This window comes from Heloderma suspectum, chromosome Z (genome assembly GCF_057233095.1).
Source record: "Heloderma suspectum isolate Gila_16-S chromosome Z, 16-S_ref, whole genome shotgun sequence".
Classification (NCBI taxonomy): Eukaryota; Metazoa; Chordata; class Lepidosauria; order Squamata; family Helodermatidae; genus Heloderma; species Heloderma suspectum.
Genome location: NC_139476.1, coordinates 19,845,552 through 19,863,714, shown reverse-complemented (window position 1 = coordinate 19,863,714; position 18,163 = coordinate 19,845,552). Strand labels below are relative to the sequence as shown.

Sequence of the window (18,163 nt, the reverse complement as noted above, 5' to 3'; positions counted from 1 at the left end):
CCACTTCCTATATGTGCCCTTTTTTGTTTTTGGGCCATCCCTAAGCTTTTTGTGATGCCACATTGGCTTCTTCTGTTGTCTTCCACCTTTTCTTCTTGTTGGAATTGCTTGTGATTGTGCCTTGAGAATTTCCTTTTTTAAAAGCTCCCACCTATCTCAGACTCCTTTTCTCCTTAGGGTCACTTGCCATGGGACCTTACTGATCATTGTTCTGAGTTTATGAAAATCAGCTTTCCTAAAATCCAGGGTACGTGTTTGGCTACACTCGGCTTTTGCTTCCCTTAGAACCAAGAACTCAAGTACAACATGGTCGCTTTCCCCCAGAGTTCCTGTAACTGCTACTTTACCCACTAAGTCATCTCTGTTGGTTAGGATCAAGTCAAGGATAGCCGATCCTCTAGTTCCTTCCTCCACTTTCTGTAGGAGGAAGTTATCCGCCACACAAGTCAGGAATTCCCTGGAGGGGCCATGTTTTGCAGAATTTTTCTCCCAACAAATATCGGGGAAATTGCAGTCCCCCGTTACTACTACATCATGCTTCCTTAGAACATTGGCTGTTTGCTTTTCAAAAGTTTCATCCTCGCCTTCTCCTTTATCGGGTGGCCGGTAGTAGACTCTGACCCCCAGGTTCCTTTTATTCTTTGCTCCATTTATTTTGATCCAGATGCTCTCGATGGGGCTACCAAGCTCCTCCTCCTGTATTTCTGTGCAGAGATATGTATTTTTCACATACAGCGCAACCGCACCTCCCTTTCTGTTCCTCCTCTTCTTTTTGAACAAGCTATATCCTTCAGTTGCTGTATTCCAGTCACGAGAGTCATCCCACCAAGGCTCAGTTCCCCCTATCAAGTCATGATTTCCCTCCTGTGTTACGAGTTCAAGTTCATTCCGTTTGTTTCCCATCCTATGGGCATTAGTGTATCGGCATTGAAGACCACATGCTTCGTAATCTGGCTTTCTTCCTATGGATCTTCCTTCCGCTGGTTTCCAAGTGTGTTTCTTTTCCGAAGTCCTACTTGGATGACCTTGGTGCCCGGTGAGAATCCATGGAAAACAGCCTTCCTTTGGGGCAACATGAGCAGGTCTTCAAATCCTGCGAACGCTGTATGAATAATAAAGTACAGCTGCGGGAGGTCAGCTAGATACCTGCTTTGTTCATGCCTGTCATGATTTTTAAAGATAAGAATAACGGATACTCTGAAATAAAGGACGCTTGCCAAAGGAGAGGAACGGCTCCCAAGCCAACAGTATTCGAGGGAAACCCCGTGATCGTCCTGCTCAGAATGGGGCTGGTGCAAACTAACACCGTGGCTGAGAGATCGAGGTTTGAGCAAGGCCCATCCCAAGTGACATCACACCGCACCAGCCCTCATCAATCCTCTGGGTGGCCCTGCAAAACTGACTCGGGGGGGTGGGACACCAAAGGCACCCCTCTCCCAGGGTGCTATTTATCCGGGCCGGCCCTCACACCTCCCAGAAATGGCCGTTGGATTTTATCCATTTATTGCATTTATATCCCGCCTTTTCCCCTCTTGCAAGGAACCTAAGGCAGCTTACACTGTTGTCCTCCTCTCCATTTTCACACCAACAACCCTGTGAGGTAGGTTGGGCCGAGAGTCTGTGACTGGCCCAAAGTCCCCCAGGGAGCTTCCATGGCTGAGTGGGGACGCGAACCCAGGTCTCCCACACAGAGCAGAGTCCAAGTGCCGCTGGGCAGTCCGTCATCGACACGTGCTCCAGAGGAGCGGCAAATCTGGCTGCCTCCAGTGTCTTGGGCCCTGGCACTGAGTGGCCTTTCATGAGCAGGCCTCCCGTGTTGAGTAGCCTCGGTAACCCATCGTTCAGGCTCTTTTCGGGCTGCTCCCCCAGTCACCGGAAGTTGGATAGCCACCTGTCGGGGATGCTGTGATTCGGACTCCTGCATCAAGCAGGGGGTTGGGCTAGATGGTCTTACAGGCCCCTTCCCACCCTACCAGTCTGTGATTCTATAGGGATGCTTCGGCTTCAAGACGAGGCTGGACAGCCGCCTGTCAGGGATGCTGTGACACGGACTCCTGCATCGAGCAGGGGGTTGGGCTAGATGGTCTCGTTGGCCCCTTCCAACCCTACTATTCTAGGATCCTATGATTTGGGGTCGGACTTGAGGGTCTCACAGGCCCCTTCCAATCCTTGCAGGCTGCTAGGCTCCAAGCACGAGAGTGACATGCCGTCAGTCAAACGCGAGGGTCTCCGCCCAGCGGGTGTGCAGTCGAAAAGGACGCTGCACACGAGGACCAAGGAACGTGGAGGGCAAAGGAAAATAGGCCAGCGGCTTGGTGTGGCTCTCGCATCTCCTGGGATGGCAGCTGCGGGTGACCGATTAGTGGACCACGGATCTGATCCGCTGATGCAGGGCTCCTCGCATCTCCTGACCGAGAATTCCTTTAATGGCGTGTGGTTTGGGGCGGCGGCTTGCCCAGGTTGCCCTCTGACTGCCACCGTGGAGCAGGGAACGCCCGGGTCTTTAATATTTATAATAATATTTATAATAATAATTAAATTTCTTAATCGCCCATCTGGCCACCCTGGGCGATGTCCGATAAGACAACGGTTTAAAACCCTCCAATTCCACATTAAAGCATCGGATTTCTCAAAATACCTGAACCCACCCCAAATGCCCGCCTGAACAGCCACGTTTTTGGGGGGAGAGGGGGGCCGGCGTGTGTGTGTGCGGGGTCTGAGTCCCCCCAGCAGACGCCCGGTTGCTCTGGGGCCAAAGGGCTTGTGCCCTCCTCTGCCCCACAAGGCCCAGGAAATCAGCCAAGGCATTGGACATTTATTAGGTATTTATTGCCTTTACAGCCCGCCTTTTCCCCTCTTGCAAGGAACCCCAGGCGGCTTGCGTTCTCCTCCTCCTCTCCGTTGCATCCTCGCAACAACAACCCTGTGAGGTAGGTTGGGCTGAGAGCCTGGCCCCAAGGCCCCCAATGAGCTTCCACGGCCGAGTGGGACTCAAACCCGGATCTCCTGGCTCCCAGACCAGCACTCTCGCCACACCGGCGCGGGACTTGTCGTGGGTTGCACTGAAAGCCTCGCATGGACATTGGTGAAATGGCAGGTGGGGCCATTTCAAGGCCGTGTGGCAGAGGGAACTTGTGGCGATCGAGCAAAGCTGGTGCCTGTTATTACATCGAAATGTGGCCTGTTTCTCCCCGCACTTTGCCCCAGTACTTTGGGAATCCAGGATGAGGAGAGACAAAGGGAGCTCCCCCAAGGATGCCCCGTTCACGGCCTTCATCGGCCCAACCAGCCGGGGCTGTTCCCCGCAGCCATGCGACTCTCCCCCAGCTTGGGATGCAAAGCAGGAAGCGAGCAAATCTCTCGGCCTGGTTTCTTATTTCTTTATTTACAATATTTATCTAGCGCTGCACATCCGAAGATCAGGGATGCTCTGACTTGGAGTCCTGCACTGAGCAGGGGGTTGGACTGGATGGTCTCATAGGACCCCTCCAACCCTACTATTCTGTGATTCTATAGGGATGTTCTGACTTGGACTCCTGCATTGAGCAGAGGGTTGGACTCGATGGTCTTACAGGCCCCTTCCAACCCTGCTTTTCTAGGATTCTGCCATTCTATGATTCTATGAAAGTAGAATTTTCCATGGGTCCACGTGGAACTGCCAGGAACATGCCCTCCGATGAGCTCAGTGACCAGGCAGGCTGGTAGAGAAGGAGGCTCTCTTTCAGGTGTCTCGGTCCTGAGTTGTTGAGGGGACCAGAACCACACCAGTCCCAAAACCTTGGACCTGGCCCGGGAGCGAATCTGCAGCCAGTGCAGTCCCCTCTGCAGAGGACTTCATGCTGGAAAGGGGCAGCCCCACATACAGCGCATTGCAGCAGTCCAGTCTTGGGTCACTGATGCCTGTCTTACTTTTTCATCCCATCTGCACGTTGCTTCCTAACATCTCTTTGTCAGCCAGCGGAGGAAATACAGGGACAGGGGCAACGTTGCTCTGCAAGGGGGACCTATTGGAGACGGTGCTGACAGGGAGGTGGGGGGCTCTCCCACACTGGAGGCATTCAGGATGAGGCTGGGCAGCCATCTGTCGGGGATGCTGTGGCTTGGAGGCCTGCCTTGAGCAGGGGGCTGCACTGGATGGTCTTATAGGTCCCTTCCAACCCTAGGAATCTACAAAGCTGGGCAGCCATCTGTCGGGGATGCTCTGGCTTGGAGTCCTGCCTTGAGCAGGGGGCTGAACTGGATGGTCTTATAGGCCCCTTCCAACCCTAATATTCTGTGATTCTACAAAGCTGGGTAGCCATCTGTCGGGATACTCTGGCTTGGAGGCCTACCTTGAGCAGGGGGTTGGACTGGATGATCTTATAGGCCCCTTCCAACCCTACTTTTCTAGGATTCTACAAAGCTGGGCAGCCATCTGTCAGGGATGCTCTGGCTTGGGGGCTTGCCTTGAGCAGGGGGTTGGACTGGATGGTCTTATAGGCCCCTTCCAACCCTCCTATTCTAGGATTCTACGAAGCTGGGCAGCCATCTGTCGGGGATGCTGTGGCTTGGAGGCCTGCCTTGAGCAGGGGGCTGGACTGGATGGCCTTATAGGCCCCTTCCAGCCCTACTCTTCTAGGATTCTATGGTCCCATGACAGACTGAGGCCGGGCGGGTAAATAAATGGCAGACGTGCGGGCTTGCATCGCCTGTGTTTGCGTTCTTGTTCGCTCCACATTCTCCAACGCATGCGAACTCATGCCCAGCCTCCATACGCCCATGAAGCAGCGAGAACTGAAACTGTTTGCTCAGGAATAGGTCCATGACCTTTCCCCGGGGCTCGCCAGATAGCACCCGGGCTCTGCCCACAAGTCCTTGGTGCCGCTTGCGCAGGACGAGGCAGAAGCTGAGTCATGAGCTGCCGGAGAGGAAAAACAGGTTGCCCAGAGCAGGAAGAGGGCGGGCACGGGCCACCCGGCGAGACCTGCCTTTTCCTCCGCAGACCTCGGCAGGCCCCGCACCTCGCTTGGCCATGGGTCCTTGGCTCCTGCTGGCCGCTTGCACCCTCTGGGCGGGCGGCGTGGGCGGCCACACTGCCTGCCGCTTCCCACCGCAGCTGTGGTGCAGCTCCGCGGAGATCGCCAAGGTGTGCGAGGTAAGGGGGAGAGGCAGGAGGCCAGCAGGCCGAGAGATGTGCCGTCCCGGTGTGCTCCCAGAGATGCCCGCAGTTTGGACATCACTGTTGCTGTGATGATGATGCTATTTATTTATACCCCACCATTTTCCCCGGACCGGGACACAAGGTGGCTTGGAAACGTGAAAACCAACGCCATGCAACGCATGCGAACAATTAAAATTGAATTAAGGCATGATGGCAGCATTTCGAGACGGCACCCGCCGGGTCCAGCTCTGTCCCAGAGACCTGCTGGAACAGGGCTGTCGTAGCCAGAAGTACATCAAGGAGGGAGCCGTGGGAAGGGCGTTGTGCAGCCGCAGGGTGGCCCCCGAGAAGGCCCTCTCCCGGCCTCCCCCCGGACGAGCCCATGACAGTGGTGGGACGGAGAGAAGGGCCTCCCCAGAGGGTCTCCGGACATGGGCAGGCTCATGAGGGAGGACACGGTCTTTCGGATGAGCTGGACCAGAGCCGTATCGGGCTTCATAGGGCACAGCCAGACATGCAATGGGCTGTGTACTTAGGCAATCTGGGGAGATGTCTGCAGGTTTCTTAACCACAGAGGATCAGCCGGAACAGCTCCCTGCGGCCTGAGCAACCCCAGAGCAGCCTCACAAGGGCAGAACGGGACGCCGGCCTCTTTCCGGGGAGGGTGGCGCGATTTGGCTCCCGCCCTCGAGCCCCGCGGCCCAGCTGCCCAAATGCCGGTCTTTTTCAGCTGGCCTTTGCAAGGATGTGGGGTGCCTGTTTGACTGCTTTCAGGTCCTTGTGCTTTGGGGGGCGGTTCAAGGTTGAAATGGTTTGGATGGCTTTTTTAGTGAATAAAGCAGTCTATACACGTTACTAAAAGACAACGAACGGGCAGAGCAAGCACGGGAAAGGACGACTGTGGGGGAAGGCGCCTCTCATCGGGGCTTGTTGTCTTGGGGAAAAGAGAACCCGGGTGGTGGGCGTGAGAAGAGATGCTTCCACGCTCGGCTCGGGCTGGGTGATGCGGACACAGCGAGCATTTTCTCGGAAGGCCGGAATCCGAGTGTGAGGAGAGCAGTCGGGAAGGGGCAGGCCGGACTCCCTGCGTGCCGAGGGTGCGGGATGTGCTGGCTGAAAGGTGGCCATCTCCCCCAGCTTTCAAAGGTGCGTGGGCCGTTTCGCAGAATGCCGACGGCGCGGAGCCCATGCGCACGGCTGCGCTGTTCCATGCTCGGAGTGCCGGATCTGGCCTGATCTCCGAAGCTCGGCACCGTCAGCCCTGCTTAGTCCTTGGGCGGGAATCAGGCTTCCTGCACGGAGCAGGGGGTTGGGCTGGATGGTCTTGTAGGACCCTTGTGTAGCCACCGTAGCTCTGTCCAAGCTGGGGTCGCAGATCCCCCCATCCACCCCTTTTGCAGGCATGCAGCGGCAGAGAACAGGGCTGGGCTCCGTGGTCCTCCCCGGGGAGCCCGTCCTCAGGGGGCCGAGAGCCCAAACCAGAGCTGCTGGAGGGCAGGAAAAGAGAAGTGAGAAAAGCAGGCAGCATGGGACAAATGTGGGTCACGCACAAAGACTCCTCCCGCCCCCCGTTTTTAAGGGGCTTTCCTCGATGGAAGGGGAAGTTCGGGGAGCCTAGGCCTTTCCAAGCAAAGGCTGGAAGGAGTGCAGTGGTCAGGGTACTGTTGGGGTCTCTGGGGGGGCTATCCGTTGCCAGAAGGGCGATCCGTTGGCAGCCTCCGCTGCTCCTGGGTGGGGCCGCCCCGTGGAAAGCCCCAGCAGGGTGGGAGGCAAATGGTCGCCTGGCAGGAAGCCCCCCCACTTTCGCTTCCCTCAAGGAGGGCAGCAGAGGAAGCAGGGTGGGTGGATGCGGTCCGGGGTTGGGGAGCCGTGATGGCGTCCTCTTCGTGGTTCCCTGCGCCCAGCCATCCATGCGCCCACGCCTTCCCCTGCACGCTGTCTTTGGCCATACAGTTCGATAATGTTAGACGCTGGACTGGCTTGCCTTATGCGGCTTGGGGGACGGGGGACAGCGCTTAGTCCCCTCCTCTCGTGAACCGAACTGTCCATGGTTTAAAAGGGGGTTAGAATCGTAGAAGAGTAGGGTTGGAAGGGGCCTACAAGGCCATCAGGTCCAGCCCCCTGCTCAATGCAGGAATCCAGGTCAGGGAGGGTTCTCACACTTCTGACCCCCCTTGAGCGGGCAGGGACTTTTCAAGGGTGGGACCAAGGGTGGCTGCTTCCCAATCGTCGGAGAGCAAAATGCAGGGCAAGAAAAACAGGGCGTCTATAGGGTGGGGATGGGCAGTGCAGGGGGGGGGGATTCCTGGCTCTTGCAAACCAAATCGAATTTCTGTGTGTTGCTTTACCCCTCTAAATGCTGGTTAGAGGAGTTCAGGACCCAATCTCAGCCCTTCAGTCTGAATATGAGCCAACCGTGTGATGTGGCTGCAGAAAAGGCCAATGCAATTTTTAGGTTGCGTCAGTAGAAATAGCGTGTCAAAATCATGGGAAGTCATAGTTCTACTCTATTTGGTGCCGGTCAGACCTCACCCCGACAACCGTGCCCAGTCCTGGACACCACAATTTGGGAGATTGGGCAAATTGAGCTGATCACAAGCTGAATTTGAGCCAACTGAAGCTGAACCCTGACAAGACCGAGGTACTTTTGGTGGGAGACAAGAGGAGGCTGGGGGAAGCTGACCTGGTGTTGAATGGGGTACGGCTACCCTTGAAAGACCAGGTCCGCAGCCTGGGGGTCATTTTGGACTCCCAGCTGTCCATGGAGGCTCAGGTGTCAGCTGTGAGCCGGACAGCGCTGTATCAACTCCATCTGATACGGCGGCTGCGCCCCTTCCTTCCCGGCCATCTGCTCCCATCGGTAGTACATGCCCTGGTCTCCTCTCGTTTAGACTACTGTAATGCGCTCTATGTGGGGTTACCCTTGAAGACCCAGTGTAGTGTAGTGGTGAGAGTGACAGACTGGGAGCCGGGAGATCCAGGTTCTAGTCCCCACTTGGCCATGGAAGCTCACTGGGTGACTTTGGGCCAGTCACAGACTCTCAGCCCAACCTACCTCACAGGGTTGTTGTTGTGAGGATACAACGGTGAGGAGGAGGATAATGTAAGCCGCCTTGAGTTCCTTGCGAGAGGGAGAAAGGCGGGGTATAAATGCAATAAATAAATAAATAAATAAATAAGACGGTTCGGAAGCTGCAGCTGGTACAGAACGCGGCGGCTCGCCTGATTAAAGGCAGCTGCCGGCGAGATCACATCACTCCAGTGCTGAAGGAGTTGCACTGGTTACCAGTTGTTTTCCGGGCCAAATTCAAGGTGTTGGTTTTGACCTTTAAAACCCTATATGGTTCCGGCCCAGCCTATCTTAAGGAGCGCCTCCAGCAACACCAGACAGGCCGCTTAACAAGATCAGCCTCAGATGCCCTTCTCTCTGTCCCATCAGCCAGGACAGCTAGACTGGTGGGGACGAGGGAGAGGGCCTTCTCTGTGGTGGCCCCCACTCTGTGGAACTCCCTCCCTAGGGAACTCCGTCATGCCCCCTCTTTAATGAGCTTCCGTCGTGCATTAAAAACGTGGTTGTTCAGGCAGGCATTTGGGGTGGGTTAGGGTATTTTTTTTAAAAAAAAATTATGGTAAAATTTTATTGTTTTAAATTGTTTTATGGTGGGTTGTACATCGCCCAGAGTGGCTGGGTGACCAGTCAGATGGGCGATTAATAAATTTAATAAATAAATAAATAAATAAATAAATAAAACTATGTGATGTGGCTGCAAAAAAGGCCAATGCAATTTTTAAGTTGCATCAGTAGAAATAGCATGTCAAAACCATAGGAAGTCATAGTTCTACTCTATTTGGCGCTGGTCAGACCTCACCCTGACAACCGTGCCCAGTCCTGGACACCACAATTTGGGAAACTGGGCAAATTGAGTTGATCACAAGCTGAATTTGAGCCAACGGTGTGATGTGGCTGCAAAAAAAGCCAATGCAATTTTAGGTTTAGTTTTCCCATGATTTTGAAAAGATATTTCTACTGATGCAACCTATAATCGCATTGGCCTTTTTTGCAGCCTCATCACCCCGTTGGCTCATCTTCCGCTTGTGATCAGCTCAGTTTGTCTAATTTCCCAAATTGTGGCATCCAGGATCATGGAAAGTCATAGTTCTGCTCTATTGGCGCTGGTCAGACCTCAGCCCAAGGACCGTGCCCAGTCCTGGCCACCACGATTTGGGAAATTGGACAAATTGAGTTGATCACAAGCGGAAGATGAGCCAACGGGGTGATGTGGCTGCAAAAAAGGCCAATGCAATTTTTAGGTTGCGTCAGTAGAAACAGCGTGTCAAAATCATGGGAAGTCACCGTTCTACTCCATTTGGCACTGGTCAGGCCTCACCCCGACGACCGTGCTCAGTCCTGGATACCACAATTTGGGAAATTAGATTGGAACGAGCTCAGAGAAGGGCAACGAAGATGATCAGAGGACTAGAAACTCAGTCCGGCAAGGAAAGAGGGACGGAACTGGCTATGTTAAGCTTGGGAAGAGGAGACCGCGGGGGCGATGAGAGCGCCTCTCCCGTCCCTGCAGGGTTGTCGCCACGCAGAAGCGGGCTGCATCCTGTTTGCGGCCATCCCAGGCCGCAGGACGTGGAAGAACGGGCTGCAGGCACAGGCACAGGCAGGCAGATTTGGGATGGGCGTCAGGGGGAGCGGCCTAGTGGTCAGAGCAGTCTAGCCGGCGAGCATGGCCCATGGGAGGTGCAGCCTGGCACCCCTGGGGGCCACGGACGGCGCGCAGGAGCCAGGGGGACGAGAGCTGGCTTCGGGGCCGACCCCCCGATGCTGCCACATACCCGTCTCCCTTGCAGGCAGAGAAGCACTGCGCCTTGCAGGCCGCCTCCAGGCCCTCCCGAAAGGCTGCCCCGGTGGCCATCAGCCTGTACTACGAGAGCCTCTGCTCCGCCTGCCGCGCCTTCCTGGTCCTGGAGCTGATCCCCACCTGGCTCATGCTGCACGACATCCTGAACATTACGCTAGTCCCCTACGGGAACACCAAGGTAGGGCCACGCTCCGGACCACGTGCCCGGGCGGGGGGCCGGGGCAGGGGGAGGCTTGGCCTGACCTGGCCCATGCCCCTCTCCCGCTTGCCCCCTTGCAGGAGATCAAGGGGCCCACGAGATGGGAGTTCGAGTGCCAGCACGGCAAGGACGAATGCCTGGGCAACATGATGGAGGTATGCTGCCGGTCCCGAAGGGGGCCCGAGCCAAGAGCTCCGTGGGGCTGGGGGGCCCTTTGGGGAGGCATTTCCTCGGGCCAGGGGTCAGCCCCCCACAGCCGGGGTCTGTGCGAGAAAGAGCGAGAAAGGGAGGTAGATTTGGGAAGGGCGGCAAGTCGGGCAATGGCCCGCCCGCAAGCGGTGGGATGGGCGAATCCGTTCCCGCTTTGCCGGCGCTAGCATCTTTCGGGCAAATCGTAACCCGCGTCCTGCGGCCCGCCCTTCCCAGCTCTGCTGCCCCACCATCGGGGTTTTCTTGGGGGCTCTTCCCGTCACTCCGTTTTTGAGGGTTCGGAGCCGGCAGAGCTGGGTTCGAGTGCCCGGGCCAGCTGCGGCCTGGCGGCCCAGCGCGCCTCGCCAGGTTGTCATTGTGAGGCTAGAACGGGGGGGGGGGGTCATGTACGCCGCCTCGGGCTCCTTGCAAGAGGGGGAAAGGCGAAGCACTAATGCAGTGCCATCAAAAGCTGACCGGAGGTAGCCAGGTGTCCTCCTTTCCAGAGGCTAGGAGAGGACAGTCCTCTACCAGAAGGCTCCTCTCTTTCCCGGACCGCCCAGGCCAGGCTTGGTTTGAGAAGAAAGCCTCCTGGGGGGCCAGGTGCCCGCCTTGACCAAGGGCGGTTCTCTCTGCCAAGGGGCCTTCTCTCGACTGGGCTGTCCAGGCCCCATCTGGCGTAAAGAGAAAGGCCCATGCCGCAGGGTGGCCAGCTGTCCTACACTGGAGGGCTGGCAGAAGGCGCCGTCCGTTCGGCGGGCTGAGCAGGCCCATCCCGGTCTCCCGGCCGGCGCAGGCTTCTGCGCAGAGCTGGGTCACGGCTCCTCGGTGTTCGCCCAGGCGCAGGTGTTGGCGGTTGCGCATGGGGGTCCTCCTGCCTGGCGCACGGGAGTCTCCCCTTCTCCGGCTTGCCACGTGTCTCCCCAGGCCTGCGGCATCGCCCTGCTCCCCCCACCGCTGTACCACCTGATGCTCGTCTTCTGCATGGAGTCCAGCAGCAACGTCACCCAGAGCCTTGGAATGGTGCGTCCCCCCGCTTCCGTGCCCACCTTGGCCTGCTCGGCCGTGCAGCGCAGGCCAGCTCCTGTGTGCCTCTGTCACATGTGGCCGACGCCTGCTTTCGCCCCCGAGAGGGAGGCTCCATGCCTAGGCTCTGTTGGTGCCACAGAGCTCCTAGGATCACCGGACTGGAAGGGGCCTGCGAGGCCATCAAGCCCAACCCCTGCGCCAGCCATCAGGGCCACGAGGTCCCAAGCTGGGGCAACATCTTCCACGGCATTTTCAGGCAATTCTCTGTGCGCATCTCTTGATGGCGCTGGACTAGATGGTCTCGCGCGCCCCTCCCAACCCTACTGTTCTACGCTTCCATGATTACCCGGGTTTAAATTGGCCCGGAAGCCCCCGTGGGTGTCTTTGTGGGGAAGAAAGGTGGGCTATGCCCAGCTCCCTTTCCATCCTCAGGCAAAACACTTCGGCCGGTGGGAAGCGGAAGGGAAGGGAAGCGAGAGAGTGTTATATTCACAAGCTGGGGATCTGGGCCAGTGCCGGGGGGCTGGCATGGTGCAGCCCCTGCCAAGGCCCCACACCCCAGCAGAGCCCCCCCGCCCGAGTCACTCCTCCTCGTCTTCCCCATGGCAACCCACATACGAGCCTCGGAGCAGCCCTGCTGGATCTGACCCCGGGTCCATCCATCCAGTTCACACAGTGGCCGACCCGCAGGAAACCCACACGAGTGGAACAGCAGCCTCCCGCCCATGCTCCCCAGCAACTGGGGTAGATCGGCTCACTGCCTCTGGTAGTGGAGGGAGCCCCGAGCCGTGAGGGCTAGTAGCCAGTGATAGCTGTCTCCTCCAGGGCTTTGCCCGACTGCTTCGAAAGCCATCCAAATGGGTGGCCATCGCCGCATTCTGGGGCAGCGAGTTCCACAGGCCAACCTGCCTCTTGCTCCGGCGAGGGGGAGGAGCAGGGGACGCACTCGCGGAGGGAGGAGGGCCCCCCCGAAACCTGGACTGGCACCGCTGGGGAGAATTTCAGATGGCGTGCTCGGTTTACAAAAGAAGTCGGGGTGGGAAGCATGGCCTAGCGGTTGGAGGGGATGTACCCGCAGGCATCCCAGCTTCAGGCGCTCCAAAATCCGCTTCCCCCGGGGTAGGATCCCGCTGCATTTGTGCTCTCCGGGGCACTACAGAAGGCAGAACCGGTATCTCGACCCCGGGGGGTGGACTGACGTGGGCTGCTCTGCAATTCCAGTGCATGAAGCTGTACTTTCCCGACATCCCCATGGACAACATCACTGCCTGCGTGAGCGGAGACCTGGGCAATCAGCTCATGCACAAGTATGCCCAGCACACCGCGGCCCTGCAGCCCCCGCACAAATACGTGCCTTGGATCGTCGTCAACGGGGTAAGCGCTGGCTGGGGGCTGGGAGGGGGGAGAGGCCTCCCCGACATTTGCCCAAACATGAGCCCACAAGGTGACGCGGCTGCAAAAAAGGCAAATGCGGTTTGGGGTGGCAGGGATGGAGACGCAGCTTCCGAATCCCAGGCAGCCCTGGCCTCCCCCCTGCTCAGCCCTGGCCAGGCCTCGTCTGGAGGGCTGGGTCCCGTTCTGGGCCCCGCAATTGAAGGAGGACGCGGGCAAACTGGAGAGGGCTCAGAGGAGGGCATGGAGCAGGGGGTTGGACTAGATGGCCTCGCAGACCCCTTCCAACTCGGCTATTCCAGGATCCCACGGGGATGCTCTGACTTCCCGCTCCTTTCCCCTAGAAACACACCGAGGATCTTCAGGAGCAAGCGCAAGCGGGCCTCTTCCAGCTGGTCTGCAGCTTGTATCAGGCAAGCCTCCCCCCTCCTTGGAGGTCCCCTCCCGGCTGCCCCTCCTGGACATAGGCAAGGGGGGTCCGTCCTGCCGGCGGGCCGTTCCCGGTCTTGCCCCGCCGGCCCTGTTTGCGGGCCGTGCCCAGATGAGCCCCCTGGCGTGTGCCTCTGCTGTTCTGACCATTGCCCCCTTCTGCCCTTGCAGGGAGAGCTGCCGCCCGCTTGCCAGGATCCAAAGAGCCAGGCGGCAAAGAGCCAGGAGGCAAAGAGCCAGGATCCAAGGAGCCAGGATCCAAAGAGCCGCGCTCCCCTCCCTCACTTCCCAGGGGATAGCTGCTTGAAAATGTAACCCCAGCCCCCAGCCCACCCCCCTGCATTCGGGGCACAGGGTGGCCTCTTCTGGCCCAGGCTCCGGCGCTCCCCATCAGAGGAGGGGACCACCGATGCCCTTCTCCTGCCTGAGGCGGATCAGAGGAACGCGCTCCCTGCCGTCGCCCCGGCTGTGTCCTCGCCCGGTGGAACTCCCCGCCACAGGGCAGAGTCCCGGTCTGGGCCCTCGCGAAAGCCACGGGGCAGCCGCCAGATGTTTGGGGGACCAGCTGCACCCTCCCGCTTCTCGGGCTGCTGTGGCAGGGGGGTTGCTCGCCCCCTGGACTCCTGCCCTGCTGTTCCCAGACAATCCCATTGTCCCCGCCAGCGTTACGCCCCTCACTGATTGCGCCCCCACATGGAAATCCCGCTGTCAGAAACAAAGAGTGGTCTCTTCTTAGGGCCCAAGGGTCGTCTCCTTTTGTTCGGGGGCGGTGTGTCCAGGGGCGGGGGGAGAAAGCTTTTCCTCGGGGCCAGGCCATGCTGCCTGGTTGGTGCGCCCGGGGAGAGAGGAAGAGCTCGGGGCAGCTGGATCAGGCCCCCCCAAAGCGCCCTCTGGCCCGGCGCCCTGTCTCCAATGGTGGACAGCGAGATGCCCCAACGGGACGCCCGCAAGGAGGGCGTGAAGGCAATGACACTGCCCCCCGCTTCTCCCCGGCTCCCAGGCAGGCTGTTTCCAGACTGCAGTTTCGTTGTCGGGGCCGGGAGTTGCCCATGCTTGGATCCAGCCAGGCTGTCCTTATGCAGAAGTGGCCATTTGGACTCGGGGGTTGGACTGGATGGTCTCACAGGACCCTTCCAACCCTACTATTCTCTGATTCTATAGGGACGCTCTGACTTGCAGCCCTGCCTTGAGCAGGGGGTTGGACTGAATGGTCTCACAGGCCCCTTCCAACCCTGCTATTCTCTGATTCTATAGGGACGCTCTGACTTGCAGCCCTGCATTGAGCAGGGGGTTGGACTGGATGGTCTCAAAGGCCCCTTCCAACCCTACTATTCTCTGATTCTATAGGGATGCTCTGACTTGCAGCCCTGCCTTGAGCAGGGGGTTGGACTGGATGGTCTCACAGGCCCCTTCCAACCCTATTCTTCTCTGATCCTACGACTGATCGATCTGCCACATTTCTGTGCCGCCCAGCAGCTGAGACTCCCTGGGGTGGTTCATAAAACCAGGGCTGAGACCTCACATTCAGGAATATCGGTAGAGTCTCAAACAAGTGCAAGCAGCTGCAAGGTCACAGCAACCACGGAGGACGCCGCCGTTTGAGGGCCTGAGGCGCCGAACCTCTCTCGGCCCCCGGGCCGCATCCAGGCTGGGAGGAGCTCTCCGGGGACGCGGGGGGGGGCGGGGGGGCGTATTCTGGCGGCGGGAGCGGTCCAAATCCCAGCCTACGTGAGCCTGCCGGTACATGAGCCAGAGGAGAGGCATTGCAAAGGGGAGCTGGGGGGAACCACGCAATCTGTGGCCAGGAGAGGGGAATAGTAGGGTTGGGCCTCTGAGACCATCCAGTCCAACCCCCTGCTCAATGCAGGACTGCAAGTCAGAGCGTCCCTACAGAATCGATGAATAGCAGGGTTGGGAGTGGCCTGTGAGACCATCCAGTCCAACCCCCTGCTCCATGCAGGACTCCAAGTCACAGCATCCCTACAGAATCGGTGAATAGTAGGGTTGGGAGGGGCCTGTGAGACCATCCAGTCCAACCCCCTGCTCAATGCAGGACTGCAAGTCAGAGCGTCCCTATAGAATCAGAGAATAGTAGGGTTGGGAGGGGCCTGTGAGATCATCCAGTCCAAACCCCTGCTCCATGCAGGACTGCAAGTCACAGCGTCCCTACAGAATCGGTGAATAGTAGGGTTGGGAGGGGCCTGTGAGACCATCCAGTCCAACCCCCTGCTCCACGCAAGACTCCAAGTCACAGCGTCCCTACAGAATCATCGGATAGTAGGGTTGGGAGGGGCCTGTGAGATCATCCAGTCCAAACCCCTGCTCCATGCAGGACTGCAAGTCAGTGCGTCCCTATAGAATCAGAGAATAGTATGGTTGGAAGGGGCCTGTGAGACCATCCAGTCCAACCCCCTGCTCAATGCAGGACTGCAAGTCAGTGCGTCCCTATAGAATCAGAGAATAGGAGGGTTCGAAGGCCCTGTGAGACCATCCAGTCCAACCCCCTGCTCAATGCAGGACTGCAAGTCAGAGCGTCCCTACAGAATCAGAGAATAGTAGGGTTGGGAGGGGCCTGTGAGATCATCCAGTCCAACCCCCTGCTCCATGCAGGACTCCAAGTCACAGCGTCCCTATAGAATCATAGAACAGTAGGGTTGGAGGGGCCTGTGAGACCATCGAGTCCAACCCCCTGCTCAATGCAGGCTCCAAGTCAGAGCATCCCTATAGAATCATAGAAAAGTGGGGTGGGAAGGGGCTGTAAGACCATCTTGTCCAACCCCCTGCTCAATGCAGACTCCAAGTCAGAGCATCCCTATAGAATCATAGAAAAGTGGGGTGGGAAGGGGCTGTAAGACCATCTAGTCCAACCCCCTGCTCAATGCGGATTCCAAGTCAGAGCATCCCTATAGAATCATAGAAAAGAAGGGTTGGAAGGGGCCTCTGAGATCATCCAGTCCAAGCCCCTGCTCAATGCAGGACTCCAAGTCAGAGCATCCCTGACAGGTGGCTGCCCAGCCTCATCTTGACGGGTGGGAGAGCCCTCCACCTCCCTAGGGAATATGCTTCTATTCCTGCAGCCCCAGATGGCATTTGCCTTTTTTGCAGCCACGTCACACGGCGGGCTCATCTCCCGCTTGCGAGTGACAAGAAAGCCAACGACCTTCTCGCTTGTAGTGCCGCTGAGCCGCGTCGCCCCCATCTTGCAGCTGTGCGCCTGGTTCCTTTTCCCAAGGCGTGGAACTTGGTGCTGATCCGTACTAAATCTCCAACGCTGGGAAAGACCTCTCCCCACGTTCCCATTTCCTCTCTAGGGGCCCATGATGCCTCATGCCTGGCTTTTCGGAAAAGCTGACTATTTTATGCTTTCCTTTGGTCTTCCAGCCCCCCTGTTAGAACACTGCTAAGGAGTTGCCTGCCTGCCCCCCTCCCGGCCTTTTCCCCTGCAAAGCCCCTCCGACGGAAGCGGCCCCGCTTTGTGCCTCCCCTGTGACCCCAGCGCCGTTCCTGCATTTTTAGGCCAGTGGAAACTGATTGGATTACCTTTGCCTCCCTTCCTCGGAGCAAACGCCGCTTTTTCAGAGATCCAGAAACTCGCCCTCAGAACGGTAAACAGCCCCCCGGCTGAGCTGCAAATGCCGGGCCGGTGATGGAGCAGTCCAGCGGCAAAAGATCTGACGGGCCGATGAGCAGTGAACCCGTTAAAGGCATTTCCAGGCCTCATGGGCACATTTTGGCTCAATTCGCATCCATCACCTTCCGCATGGGGGTACGTCCCACCCCTTCTTTCTCGTCTGATCCGTCAAGGGCAGAGTGGAGTTGGTAGGATTACTGCCCCAAGCAGACGCGGCCTGCGGTTTCCGCATTTCCTCCTCAACGCTATGTTGTTCGAGGCGTCGCACCCTTGGATTTCAGGGGGCCATGAGGCAAGGCGAAGGCCTCTCTCCGCATCCCACAGTGACCCTTTAAGGAAAAGACCAATGGCGAATTCATGCTCGCCCCTTCTGAATGGCACTTTGGAAACGCCAGGGTGCTGCTAAGCGGCTTGAGCAATGAATATTGGTTCCGGCGAGAAACCGCTCGGGGTGGGCCAGCCCCCAAAGTCCTGACCACGGTTTCACGGCGAGTTGTGCTGGCTAATTTGGGGGTTATGAAAACGCTTTGAGCATAGCCCGTCTCCACTTGGGTGCTTTCCCAAGCAGTGGTGACACGTTCCGGAAACCGAAAAGGCGTTTTAGGATCGCACTTGAACACGGGCTTTTGTCTGTCCCAAAAGCACCAGTCCGAAAAGCTGTAGGTTCTTGCCCACGGCCTCCGGTGTCCGGCGACGCATTTCTGCCGGCGAGGCAGCCTGTTCTCCCAAAAAGAAAGTCCTGAATGGGATCTTTATTGGGATTGCAGCAGAGGGAAGGGGGAACTCCATCAAGTTGGTGCGCCTTTCGCCTGGCCTCGCTGAACTGCTGGAAGGTGGAAGGTGGAATCCGAGACTTGTAGGGTGGGAAGGGGCCTACGAGGCCATCCAGTCCAACCCCCTGCTCCATGCAGGAAGCCGGCTTCCCAGGTGGTCTCCCATCCAGGTGCTAACCAGGTCTGACCCTGCTTAGCTTCCGAGATCAGGCACATCCAGCCCATACTGCTGACTGATGGATTATAGATTATAGAATCATCGGGTCAGAAGGGGTCTACAAGGCCATCCAGCCCAACCCCCTGCTCTGTGCAGGAATCCAAGCCATCCGAAGCCACCACGGGACAGCGATTTATGAGGCCGTTCGGCAGTGGTTTTCCGTGCGCATGGGTGCGCCAGCAGTTCGAAATAAAATTGCTGGTCTGTGCTAAACGGGCCGAACGGAGAGAGCGCACATTCTGTGCCAGACCAGCCCAGCCTCATTAGGGCCTGTGCGAGGTTCAGCCCGCCCC

At 58.0% G+C, this 18,163-nt stretch overlaps 1 protein-coding gene across 3 annotated transcripts; it reads left to right on the top strand.

Moving 5' to 3' along the window:
• The first annotated feature begins 4,924 nt into the window (after nucleotides 1-4,924).
• Nucleotides 4,925-13,990, top strand: IFI30 (IFI30 lysosomal thiol reductase). 3 transcript variants are annotated; one of them, XM_084826039.1, is made up of 7 exons: nucleotides 4,925-5,125; nucleotides 10,001-10,189; nucleotides 10,291-10,365; nucleotides 11,327-11,422; nucleotides 12,650-12,802; nucleotides 13,165-13,233; nucleotides 13,421-13,990. In XM_084826039.1, the coding sequence occupies exons 1-7, from the start codon at nucleotides 5,012-5,014 to the stop codon at nucleotides 13,562-13,564; spliced, it is 840 nt and encodes a 279-aa protein (XP_084682165.1). In that variant the 5' UTR covers nucleotides 4,925-5,011; the 3' UTR covers nucleotides 13,565-13,990. The 3 variants fall into 3 exon arrangements, with proteins under 3 accessions (XP_084682165.1, XP_084682164.1, XP_084682166.1); XM_084826038.1 differs by having other exon boundaries at nucleotides 4,925-5,134; XM_084826040.1 differs by lacking the exon at nucleotides 4,925-5,125 and adding an exon at nucleotides 5,619-6,286.
• The last annotated feature ends 4,173 nt before the right edge of the window (nucleotides 13,991-18,163 follow it).